The 13,505-nt window shown below is 39.3% G+C and overlaps 1 protein-coding gene across 1 annotated transcript in view; it reads right to left on the bottom strand.

Annotated features, from left to right (window-relative positions):
* Positions 1-13,505, bottom strand: part of CUBN (cubilin) — a gene marked incomplete at its 5' end in the record, with an annotated part of 201,706 nt that overhangs the window by 169,027 nt on the left and 19,174 nt on the right. The window contains 7 exons of the mRNA XM_080917996.1: positions 505-695; positions 1,702-1,864; positions 4,050-4,231; positions 8,491-8,725; positions 10,243-10,355; positions 11,342-11,528; positions 12,435-12,556. Coding sequence (XP_080774122.1) covers positions 505-695; positions 1,702-1,864; positions 4,050-4,231; positions 8,491-8,725; positions 10,243-10,355; positions 11,342-11,528; positions 12,435-12,556 — 1,193 coding nt within the window. The remainder of the gene's footprint in view (positions 1-504; positions 696-1,701; positions 1,865-4,049; positions 4,232-8,490; positions 8,726-10,242; positions 10,356-11,341; positions 11,529-12,434; positions 12,557-13,505) is intronic.

The raw sequence follows: 13,505 nt of genomic DNA, 5'->3' as shown, positions 1-13,505 counted from the left end.
AATGAATTAGCATGCCTGTGTCAACACTAGCTGGGCACCATGGGCAAAGATAGGACTCCCGCTAGGTTATGTCTGACACACACACACACTTGCTCTAGAAAACCTCTCTGAAGTCTTAACTACATCAATAAATCTAGTTATGTTTATTCATGCATATTTGCCTTTGTTGATTAGAGCTCCATTGAATAGCTTAGAACGTAGCCCTACTCTGAGTTTGAAGCTTCCACTTTCCTTTTATTGCTTCACTGCTTCCATTATGAAGCCCTTGCTGTTTTACCTTCTTAGGTCTATTTTAGACAGCTTGTTGTGGATTGTCTAAGAACACTTGCTCTTGCATTCTCTGCTCTGCCTTCCCACTCCCCAGCAATGCTGGTTTAGTATTGCTGAGCAAGCCCTCTGGTGCTCAAGATGTACCTGACTTGACAGCCATTTGAAGACCACCACTCTACAGAACATAAAAATTGCAATGAGTATCCCCCAAGGGTAACTGAGTAGAAAGGTTACCTCGATGTAAGTGTGAGAACAGCCCATCTGGCTCTCCAGCTCCATGTGGGTGAAGTTGATGGTTATTTTCTCTCCTTGGGGTTGAGAGATGAGGTAGACACACTGTCTGCTATGACTTAAAGGTCCGGACACGGGAGGAAGGAGGAGCTCACCCTGTGTGTCTGTGTAGTTCCCACCACAGTACAGGTCCGCTGAGGAGAACAAACAGGAAACGAGTGGTCATGGGGATAGCATTTATTTGACTTTCATACTTACTCTGCTCTGTCACCCTTTGCGAGTCCAGGTCATTTATTAGAAGATTTCCCAGTTTCATACATATTGAGAATATCCCTGCAGAGACTGAAGAAGTGGATGCAGAGGTATGTGATTGAACTTCCAATCTATAGCTCATCTCTGTAGATTGCTTTTTGAATACATTAATGCTTTACTTCATCTCAAAAAGATTTAATGTACTTTATTGTGACTGAATAAAATTTATAACTATATAAAAGAAGTATATTGAATGAGAGGAGTGTATAGAAGAGCAATATGTTGTCATTAATAGTACTTAAAACTGTACCAGATTGATTGTGCATTCAGCCTGAAGCCAAAACAGAGGATTAAGAGACCACGGGTGGTGCTTATTAGTTTTCCAACAAAGAAGAGACCTACTTGGTATTTCCCCCCATGACACAATAATAGGTGTCAAATGCAAACTTCCCTAACTCACTCCAATGAAAATCATAGACGATTTCATTTCTGTCCTTTGTTTCAAGGTATGGATGCAACTGAGAGCATCAGAGCAACGTGTATGGTAGTGAACTCTAGGCATGGGAACGATGCCTTCCTGGATGTTGGCTTCTGTGCACTGGACTTTACACAAGAATGAAGCCATTTCTTAAACATACTGTGCTGTTCCCATGAACAATCTTGCATCCAACAAAACAGCAAGCACCACTAAAGAACAGAGGTTCTGAATTAGTTAGTAGTAGGTACCTGTGGTCTCCAACATAGTGTGGATCCCATAATTGAAGGGTTGAGGGGTGCTGTAGTATCTATTTTGTAAAGATGAAGAGTGAGTCTGAAGTGGTGTAAGAAATATGAAGGCATGTCACTAACCTAAGAAAGCCTTCAGCATAGGAATCACCATAACAAGCAGCTGCAGGAATAGCACCATGCTCCTAAGGTACAGTCAGTCCTGGTGGGCAGGTTACTTACACGGTGTGGTTAGATAGGTGATGTGGAAGCCTTTGTCACTAATCTCAGAGTCAGAATGGAAATGGATTCTTGCTGCAGGACCTGTAGTCTGGAGTGGGGGAGTAGACAGAGAAGTGCAGAATTTCCCAAGAATGGGGTCTTGATGGAAAGGACCATCTCGAATCTAAAACAAAACAAAACAAAACAAACAAACAAACAAAGCCATTAGGTTGAAAGTGATCATATTCTCATTAACCAAGTCACTTGGGACATAAGCTTTAGGAAATCTGTCACTTTCATATGGTAGCAAGGCAGAGCAATCTCCAATGCTGGTTTAACAAACTCTATTATTTACACGTGAAGGGTGTCTCCATGTCATGTACATATTAATACAAGTGCACAGTCAGTGTTCAGTAAAAATGTGTCTTCACAGTCCTGTCAAATGCCTCATCTTCTGTTGGAATTTTAACTCTGGGGTTGAAAACATGCTTTGGATTTTTCTTAAAATGATGTAAAACTCAGTGTTTTTTTGTTTGTTTGTTTGTTTTTTGTCATGCTTCTCCCTTCCCCAAAGTAAAGAAATCCTGGTAATTTATTTTTAAAAAAATGAGTATTTCAAAGGAAATAGAAGAATGGGTTGTTGTGATGTGAGCTGATACATAACTTGGATGGGTACATGGGGTATGCAGGGAGGTGCAGATGACAAACATACAGTTGCTTTTAAAATCACCCCTGTGATTGTCATCCAGCACTGCACACAGTGAATACTGTGTGCTGACAGTGTGAACTAACTGACACACTTTTTCTATGTGTGCATATATATGTGTGTGTGTGTGTGTATATATATCCAGGAAGGTACATGCATATCTATAAGCATGCATGTGTACTTGTGGAAGTCAGAGGGCAATATTCAGGAATCAGTTCCTCTCTTACATTGTGAGTTCGGGTCATCAAACTCAGATCTTCAGGCTTGCTGGACCAGTGCTTTCAACAGCCAAACCATTTCACCTACTCGAACTATCCATGATGTAACCTCAAGTCCATGGTTTCCTCCTCCTTCTCTCTGCTCCTCTCCACCTGTCTTCCTCACCCCTTGCTCTCCTTTTTTACAGGACTGAGGATCAAACCCATGATCTCCTATAATCTCCAGCCTTTGAAGATCCTTGTTGGCTTTTTATTTGTTGAATAAATCACATTGAGCACTTTATAATTCTGACACAATTTCAAAAAATCTATACTTTATAGAACACCAAGGAGTAAATAAACTGATGAATATTCTCCTATGGCCAATTCTTTCATTCAAATCAATTTTTTCATTGGCAACAAATTTATAAGGCAATGTTACTTTATTTTTTACTTGTAACTAGTTCCTTGATACACTGATGAGAAATGAGATGAAGTTCAATATTTGTTTGGGTGACTGATACTTTCTGCAGTATAGTATTCAGAAATTAATACATATAAATGAAAAGGCTTTAATCTTAAATTGATAGGATTTATTGAATATTAATTTCACAGTAACTGACTTCTTACTGTCAACTTTTAAAAGGATATTTTGCTAAAACATTCCAAGGGGAAGCTGATATTTGAGTCATTCCCAAAGGTTTCAAATCCATTATTACCACTGCTAATGACTAATGACTTCAACTTTGGAGACCTGCGTGACAGCTGCATCCTTCACCCTTTATGAATAATTCCACAGCCCTCCATCCCACTCTAATGGACTCAGAAAGGCTCATTGTCTCTTTGGCCGTGCTGTGGGGTACTGAAATTTACAGTGGCAAGAGTGTAGGAGCAACCTAAGAACTCAATTTCCTTGATGACCTTTCCAGTCTACAAACAGAGAGCCACGTTTTTGATGTATCTAATTGTGCATGGGATGTGAATGTAACGGCCCCTTTCCTCTTCCATATTTTAACCTTTTGCTAATAGAATAGAGCAGGCTGATTGCTCTCCTCCCAAAGGTAATTGTCAACATTTTCCAGGGAGATTCAACACTGACAAGCACTTTCTCAGAGTCATTATGGCCCCCATAGCCAAGATGTGGGATGCCCCGAGGGCTTGTCCTGGAAAACTAAAAATTAAAATCTGTATTAGAAGAGACAGTCATTGCTAGGTTTTATTATCACTCCAGGTGTCTGAATTTCCAATAAAAGATGGGGGAGGCAAGGCAGGCTCTTCCACACTCAAGCTAGAAAATGATCTAACAAACTGGTGTAATTCAGAGTTGAGATGTAGCATCAGCTACCTAAGCATTAGTAACATACCAGGGCCATCCATGGGCATTATTAACCACAATGTCCTGAGTGCTAACTATACTATACCAAATCCTATCTAAATGTAGGGTTGAGGGGCTGTTGTTTTTTTACCTCCAAATAGTCTTTACTGCAGTCACTGTGGTTCTCCAGGCTCAAGGTTCCAAAGGTAAATGTTATCAAGGAGCCAGGATTCACCAGAATCTGCCAGATGCAATCTCTTCCTGGGGGGTAGTTTCCAGGATACCCCGGAGATGTAATAGAACCATAATTATCAGTCAGTATGCCACCACACTCTGAAAGAAAAGAGGAAATGATTAAATTCATATGTGAGCTAAAGTCACATAAAATTCTCACTGACTCTGTGATCAGAAGGCAAGCTTCATTAACATGATTGTGAAGAATTTAGGATACTCTCATAAATTACACAGTTTTTTGAGCTGCCCAGTTTCACATCTATAAAGTTAGTACCAACTGATAAGTGAGCAAGTCATTTATGTAGGAACTCTATGCCTCAGAACATCATATAGTTTTATGACTTAAGACACAGAGCTGACCCTTCTGAGGTGTAAATAATGGGGGTATAGATTCAGTCTCTTACCCTTGTAAGATTAGTTTCCGTGTGTGTGTGTGTGTGTGTGTGTGTGTGTGTGTGTGTGTGTGTGTGTAACTTAAAAAAAACTACTGGAACTTCTGTCAGCATCTACATCTTTCAATAAACCAGAACACTTTATGTTTTAAAATAGTTAAGGTATACATATACTTTTCTTTTAACTCCAGTACCAACAAAAAAGGGAACAAATTAGAAATATATCACACATTTTCTCTCTTGGCCTGCTTCCTATTCCTCTCATAAAAACTGAGCAAAAGCAGCCTAGGGGTGGATAGGATTTATTTGGCTTACAAGTTACAGTCATCATAAAGGAAACCAAGGGAGGAACTCAAGGCACTAAGCTGAAGGCAGGAACTGAAGCATCAGAGGCCCAGGAGGCGTATTGCTTTCTGGCTTGTTCTCCATGGCTTGCTCAGCCAGATTTTTTACAGAAATATGGATGGTCCACCTACGAATGCACCACCCACAGTAGGATAGGTCCTACCTACTTCCTCAATTACTAATTAAGAAAATGCCCCATAAGCGTACCCACAGGCTACCCTGAAAGAGGCAGTTTCTCAACTGGGGGTCCTTTTCCCAGGTGATTCAAGGTTGCATCAACTTGACAAAAACTAAGCAGTACATGTAGGATCTACATGTAAGCAAATACCTGAGGTAGTGAATTTATAAACCTCTTGATAACATAAGATGATAGATAGACAGACAGATGGATAAATAGGAAATGATATACTTATACTTTTATCATTTTGTGGGTTCCTCTGAATCTAAATGCTGCCAAATTCTACTGCAGAAAGCACAAAAGGGATGCTTTGGAATGAGAAGATCAACAATCTGATCAATACAGAATAATAGAAAAAAGAAGACATGATATGCTACCAGAAGTGGATACTTTGGCCAGAAAGAAAAAAAATGAAATAGGATCTTTTGACCCTTGTACCAGTTTACAACATGATAAATGGTGCATGGGTTTAAACAACTCAATTTATAAGGATGATGATGTATAGAATGAATAACTATAAATTATAACTATAACAAATAAATTTCAACCATGCTTGATTCTTGGGATTAGAAGATTACTTATTGCTACTTTTGGGAGGTCGTAAGGGACAAATAACATTGCACTGGGCTCTATGAGCCGAATCCTGACTCATCCCGGAATTCTTCCCATGTGTAACTTCAGATGGTACAGAAGTAAACAGGGGAGATAGTAAGACTTCTGTTAGCCTAAGTCAACAAAATCCTAAAATTTGAAGCTTCTCGAGTATTCAGAATTGCAGAACAACATATTATGTAAGAAAGCAGTTGCATGGAGACAGCACCAAATATTTTTGTAGGAGTTTCCCAAGTATTTAGAGGAAGACTACAGAATGCCTAACAGAGACCAGCTCCAAGTGTGGTGCCAGAGAACACCAAGGTTGAAGAGAATGAATAACCTAATACTGTTATCATAGACCCAGTCAGAAGGTAAAGAGGTTCGTGAAGATTCTGAAAAGAACTGAAGGTTCAGAAAGCCTGTGCTAGAATGATAAGAGACATGTTCTTTAGGAGTCATGGGACATTGAAATTCTGGCAACAATTTAATCTAATTAATCCATCAGAAATATAACTCCCTGTTAATACAAATTTGTTTCAAAAGTACAACCCAGAGTCCTTATAACAGGTTATCTGTGATCTGTTCATGATACAGATTTATTAAGCCCCAAGTGGGAACAGGTAAACTGATAAACAAAAGAGTCACTCTGAGCAAAGTCAGAAACAAATCTGATACTGCGGCTCTCAAACAAGGACTCCATAGTAACTGTCATGAGACTTAAGAGAGGAAATGTGACAAAAACACACTCGAGGTTTTCACCAGAAAAATCAACTCCATGACAGATCAGCTGTTACACCCATCATAACCAAGCTACAGTTCACAGAAGCACAGAGATTAGCTATAGAGTTCGGGACTGGGGTATACAGATTCATCTCCTTACAAAAGGCACACAGAGTAGATAGTTCTAGATGGTTGGCGAGAGGAGCAGAGGCTGGAACAGGAGGATCAATGAGAGGGGGATGGGGAGGAAATACAAGGAGAGATAGCTAAAATTAAGTGCTATTTGAGGAGTAGCATAAAAGCCTATACAGTAGAAGCTTCCTAAACACACACACACACACACACACACACACACACACACACACACACACACACACACACACACACGAAGGATATCTAGATAAAATCAAGTAATGGAACACAAAGAGTCCTAACTGAGCATCTCTTTTGTCACTAAATGAAGCTTGTAGTAGTGGGATTGAGTTACATCTAGTTGACTTGAAGGTCAAAGGTCCATGGGAGTCCCATAAACCCCTAAACAAGGTTCCATTGTTAAAAACAACAGGTACACAACTAATTGAACAGGAAGAAGTTGAGCCAGTGCCGACATAGAGCCCTCACCCCTACGTTCTGGCATCTTTGGTAAAGGAAGGTGCTCTGCACACTACCAAAAGAGAAATGTAAATGCCAACCTAGTCACAGCCCTTTGATCTACAATGGTGTCCTGCCTGCAAGCTATGCTAGGACAATGGTGACAGCAAGCCTGTAGGAGCAACCAACCAATGACTGATCCAATAACTGATTTCACTTAGTGATAACAGAAAAGAATCCTCAATATGTACAGAACAAAAACGAACTATAAATATCTGAAATAATTAGGAAATGAAAATTAAGTGAAATGTATTAAGCAAAATTGTCAGAACAAAATTAATAAAATCTAATCACAGCTTGGTACCTCAGTGCCATTCTCTCACCCGTGGAGAACAGTGTCTTACGTCACTGGAGCAGTAACAGATTTGAACAGCACTACTGCCCAAATTGACTAAGCTGACGTAGATAGACAGCCATATCCAATTATTCCTCTCCATATGGGAAACACCATAATAAAAACCATATTAGTGCATGAAGCAAGTTCCAAACACTGGATAGATTGCATCGGTACTTAGTGACCATGGTGGTTGCTATGGTCACTGAGAAAGGAAATTTCAGATGGGAAAGTATCTCAAACTGAATACTAGTAAAATCACACATTTGAACCTGTGGATAAAGATAAAATAGAATAAATGTGTCACTTCAGTGCACACATTAAAAAGTGTCTTTGTTGTATGTGTGTGTGTTATGTACATGAGTATATGTGTATGCAGAGGTTGGGTTGACTTCAGGTGTTTTTCTCAATCCCACACCACCTTACAGAATGAGGCAAGGCCTCTCAGTTGAGCCTGAAGTTTGTGACCTTTCTTAGCCTAGCTAACCAGCTCACTCCTGAGGATCCATCTCCGGAGCACTGGGCTTACAGCAGGTTGTCACTCTTGCTTGTCTGCAGGTCCTTGGACTTTGAACGACATACAGTCCTGGCATCTGCATGAATGAGTTACTGGGGGTGGGTGGGTAACCAATCCCTCTTTGATTGATTTACAACCTGCTCCATAGGAAGAAATGCATGCTTGATAGAGACTTTCCCCAGCAGGCCCTGTGAGGGCTTCAGCTCTAGGGAAGCACAAATTGAATTTGGTGAAATCATCTAAACTAAAACTAAAAAAAAAAAAAAAAAAATACAACAAACAAACAAACAAAAAACCATGAAGTTGACTGAGATGAAGATGGATCTGGGAACAACTAGGGGAAGAGGGGAAGTAAATATAATCAGAATAAGTTGTATTAAGCTCTGAGGCAATTAATACAAATACTATATTAAAACAACCCTGAAAACTCTGTCCAGTAATTTACTACCCATGCATTCTAGCTTTGCAATACACAATAGTCTTTCTGTCTTTAAATTCAAAATCAAACTCATCTTTAAATTACTTATTCTCAAAATGATAACTTAAAATGATGCATTACTTATGGGTTTCCAAGCATGTCATAGTATCATGAAAATACATTCTGCTTTCTCTTCGCTACACACTCACCTGGCAGCTTTGACTCCCACCTTGCAGTAAAGCCTCTCCCACGCCTTATGTATTCAGAGTAGAGATGGAAATAGAGAGCATTTGCACTGCTGTGGATGCCCTGGGGGGGCGTAGAGCCACAGTATCTACCAAGTGGGAAATCTGCGGAGGAGTCTCCATCGTGAATCTGAAGGTACTCCCGGGGACAATTGCTTGCTGATTCTAAATCAAAAAACGTGAAGGTGACCTGCACAACCTACAAGAACATAAAAGCACTTCCATGTTAATGGTGAACCATTAGTTAGCAAGTATTCACACAAAGAGGCACTGCCGTTAATCTGAAGTTACTCACCAATGTGGGCAGTAAGTCTACTTTAAAATCATTTAAGCCAAACTATAATTCATTCAGAAATATAAAAAAGTCTCTGGGGACTTTTGGAAATGCTATTTATTTTAACTGAAGAAATTTAATAAGTTTCTTACTTGAAGAACTTTAACTGGAAATCAAATAAAAGTTAGTTTCTTATATTTTCTATTATATCTTATGGCACAGACACTATGTAAAATGTATCGCCAAAACAACAGGATAAATTATCTTTAAAATGGCAATAAACACATAATTTTTTCCTTGGAAAAACATATTTTTTTCCTTGAAAAAATATACTTTCAATGTCAGGAAATAGAATTCACTAGAACTAAATGGAAGGAAGGAAATTCACACAACATACCCAGTGAGAAACCTTCTTGGAATTCATTCTATTGTGTAATGACCAAGCTGCAACTGCTTGTCCTTCTTTAAGGGAAATAATGATTTTTGACCTTTACACAATATCCTCTATAACATTAGTCTGCTAGAAGTTATGATTTCAAGGGGAAAATCTTAACTATTTAGGCATACCACTTTAAGTCTAAGAATTCCTTGGAAAACAAAGACTTTAGAAATCTGAAAGCTCAGGAACAATAAAAATAAAAATCATGGGCTCAGATCTTAATTTTAGCTGTTCACGTAGTGGCTCAAAGTCATAAACTTTGAAGTTAGTTGACCTGAGACTGAATTTCTTAAAAACCATGTGCCATTTCAAAAACACACATACCTGGACAGGTGTTTCAAACAATTTAGGTTCTGTTTATACACACATAAAATGTGACCAATAATTCTTAATTTTAGAATTTAAAGTACCCTGATGTATATGAAACACACGGTGCCTGACACTGTGTGGATACTACTTAAGAAGCCATCTTAACACCAGTTGCTACCATTTCATGACAGCCCACTAGGGCTGGTGGTCATCTTCAAATACTACTTTTGCAGTAACAGTGTGATTTAACAGATTAACTACTGGCCTACAGATAGACAAGCAATGTTGGGGATCCTTCATTGAGTTCAGTAAGAGAGGGCTGGGCGAGGTGAAGAGAAGAAAGAAAAAAAGAAGAGACAGACAGACTTTAGAACCAAACAGCTTGGAAATTCATCTGTTCCCCTTATAAGCTAAGTCCTATTAAAAGGTAAAAACTACAACCCTTCTCGTACTTTCTGTCATCTCAACTGTAAAATAAATATGTCGTTTACTTCAAAAAGTTTGTATGAAGTTAAAGAAATATAAACAAAGTGTATAGCCCAAAGCCCAGTACATAGTAAGTGTTCAATATGTGATAGTGGAACTATCATACATACTTTACACAAGTGTATACACACGCACATGCAACTCATATGTCCCATAGTTTTAAATGTACAAGTGAGACCTACTTGTAGACAAGAGTTACTATGTTTACCTTTTCCTCATCAGTTCTGACAACCCAGAAACAGTTCACATCGTGAACATAGGTATCATTCGGGGCCCGGTAGGCAAAGGTTCCTTGTGTCCCTGAGAGGATCCCTCCGCAGACTGCAAAAATGAAAAAGATAAACTGTGTTGTTCACAGGTTATCAAAAGGAAAAGACCAGGCACCTCCAGCCCACACTTTCCTCCTCCCTGGTCCCTTTGTGTTGACACAAAGGCTCCTCCCTCCTTCCTGCAGCCACAATCCATTTCACCCCCATCACATTTTTCTCCAAACTTGAATCCTCCATCCTCCTTGGCCCTGCTCTTTAAGCCATGATGGACCAGGCTTTACCCACATGAGTCAATCACAGTATTAATTCTGCCATCTGATGCCACTTTCTGTGCCCTGTGGTAGTCTCAGCTCCTTGACTACACGGGGAGCAGACAAGTGGAGGCAGTGTTTTCTGTTTTTATATTCTATTACTGTCCTAAACATGTAGCGAGACATCAAACAACAGACTGATCTAAGAGCAGGAGTGAGAAGAGAAAGCATGGGGAGGGTAGAGGAGAACTTGAGTGTAGTGCCTAAGGAACAGATATATCTGAATGGCAAATGAGGGAGGAATTTATCCTGGCTGAAATGAGAATATTTCTAGGGAATTAAAGGAATACATATTGATGTGGATAGAAAGAAGTTTGTTCATGGATAATAAATTTAAAAACAGTCTAAACCTTGATTAACTGGGCAAAGTGCCAGTAAGTAGGAGAGTGATGAGTTAGGATCCTATGAACACTAGATGCCTGCTACCCAGGGAGTGGCCCTCTAGGAAAACTAAAATGCAAGTTCCTGAGTATATGGTACGTTGTGAAAGAATATACAGAACATGGAAAATACCAATAATATTTTTAAAGTAAAAATGTTTTCCATTGAAAATGAGGATTACAAATACCACTTTGTGGATTCTATGCTATGTCTGAAAGGAGAAATGGACTTCTCAGCATCTAAACTGGTGAAGAAATCCCTTTACACTGGCAAACACACAGAAGGCCTATTGGAGGATGATTCCCTAACCTGGAAGTATCTGTGGTTGAAGGGATGTCTTCCATACCTGCCTGGGGAGTCTGGCAGTAATAGCCAGTCCAAGAGCTTGTGCAGTCACAGGTAAAGCCGTTGACACCGTCAATACAGGTGCCCCCATTCAAGCAGGGGTTGCTCACACACTCATTGATGTTTTCCGTACAGTTCTGTCCAGACCAGCCCGAGGCACACTTACAGAAATAACTTGATATTGTTTCCTAAGAAGAAAATAAAACACCATTCTACAGATCAAATGAACAGAAAATCTGAGAGAACCAACCCAAATCATGAAAAGAAGTGACAATGTAAGGTATATATTAAACAGAAATTGAACTATAGTATGCATTTTCCAGTAGATAAGAATCATTAATTACTGAGTACGATTAGTCATATTTATTTCCATAAAATTCTAGGTTTTGCTTACTAGTTTGAAAAATCACTGAATATATGTGTGTGTGTGTGTGTGTGTGTGTGTGTGTGTGTGTGTGTGTGTGTGTGTGCTGAAGATATAGCTCGGAGTTTTGAGGGGCTTCCGGCATTTTAGAGGACCAGGATTCAGAACCCAGCACCCATATCTCACAGCTTGCAAGTGACTATAATTCTAAATGTATGGAACCTGACACTCTTGAGTCGGCAGGCACCTGCATACACGTGAGTGCACACAAGCCCATACAAGGACACATACATACAGAAATAAATAAATCAATAAATCTTTAATAAAAATCGATTGGCTTATTGGTTTTCCTGGGAACCAAAGTTACTACAGGTATCTAATCCGAGAATCAGAGACTTTAACATAAAGCTTGAATCGTTATCTTTAAACTTATGGCTGGGTGCTGGTGGGACATGCATTTAATCCCAGAGCTCAGGAGGCAGCGGTATGTGGAGTTTGAGCTTGAGTTTGAGGCCAACATGGTCATATTAGGAAAGAGAGAGAAGGAAAAAAGAAAAGAAAGAAAGAAGGACCTCCCCCCCAAACAAAGCAAATCAAGCAAAAAAAAAAAAAAAAAAAAAAAAAAAAAAAAAAAAAAAAAACCCTAACTTATGAATTATATAAAATAAAATGGTGAATCTATGATTGATAGTTTGCAAATTTTTATCTCCCCAAGAGGAGCAAGACTCACTATGCACTGTCCATTTACACACGGGTGACTTGAGCACATGTTACTGAGGCGCACACATCCATTAGAGCCGTAACCGTTTCCAGTATATCCCGGAGGGCAGGTGCAGACAGGGAAGAAGGACCCTGTTCAGAAATAAAAGATGGATGTGTAAGTGCAGGAATTCTTGGTTCAGAAGCAGTCAGGAAACCCAATTCTGGTGTCCAGACAAGAATCCAGCAACATCGAGTGCATGTACCTCTATGGGCAGGCAAGAGAAGGCAAGAGGAGAAATGATTAGAATCTGCTTTTCCCATTTGATTGTAAAACAAAGCACTAAAATGTTTCAAATTTCTATATGTTTTCTGTACATTTTCTATAGGTCTTCTGTAAGTTTGCGATCACGCTGTCACCTCGTGACAGATGATCCAAGGCTACATACCAATAAGAAGGAAACATGAAACAGGAAATGGTACTTCTTCATCAGAAAGGGATCTTTAGTACAGAATGAAAGTTTAAGGCAACAGTATTTGTTGCAAGGAATTGTATCTGTATGTATCTACACAGAGAGAGAGAGAGATTGCTCAATCTTTCCAATAGCCCTATAAACAGATGTACTTCTATGTAGCTACAGGGAGAGAGATCACTCAACCCTCCCGATAATTCTAACAACAGATGTTGCAAGCAATGCCTGAGTCTACACATACAGAGAGAAATTTCTCTGTCCTCCCAATCACCCTATAAGCAGATTCTCCATTATTTTCACCTTTAGAGATAGAAATCAAGCACTTGCAGACTGCCTTGCCCAAGGAAACACAGTTTGAATGTGAAAATTCAGGAGAAACTTTATGACGTGGCACCAGATGTGGCACAGGATCAGTGTTAGACGGGCAGTTCTCATGTTCCAGACACATGTACAGGCAGACTTCACTTAAAATATCAGGCATTCAAAGGAATTTTGGGGTGAAACTACTGACTAAAATAATATAGTAACACAATAAATAAAATGCAAACACCAACACTTTTTTAATGTTTTTTTTTTCTAAGCTTTTTACTTCCATGTCACAAAATTCAAGCAAAGACCATCAATGCGGC

Source organism: Micromys minutus (assembly GCF_963924665.1).
Source record: "Micromys minutus genome assembly, chromosome: 6".
NCBI classification, from domain to species: Eukaryota; Metazoa; Chordata; class Mammalia; order Rodentia; family Muridae; genus Micromys; species Micromys minutus.
The sequence above is the reverse complement of the archived record's forward strand: the minus strand, read 5'-3'. Positions and strand labels throughout refer to the sequence as shown.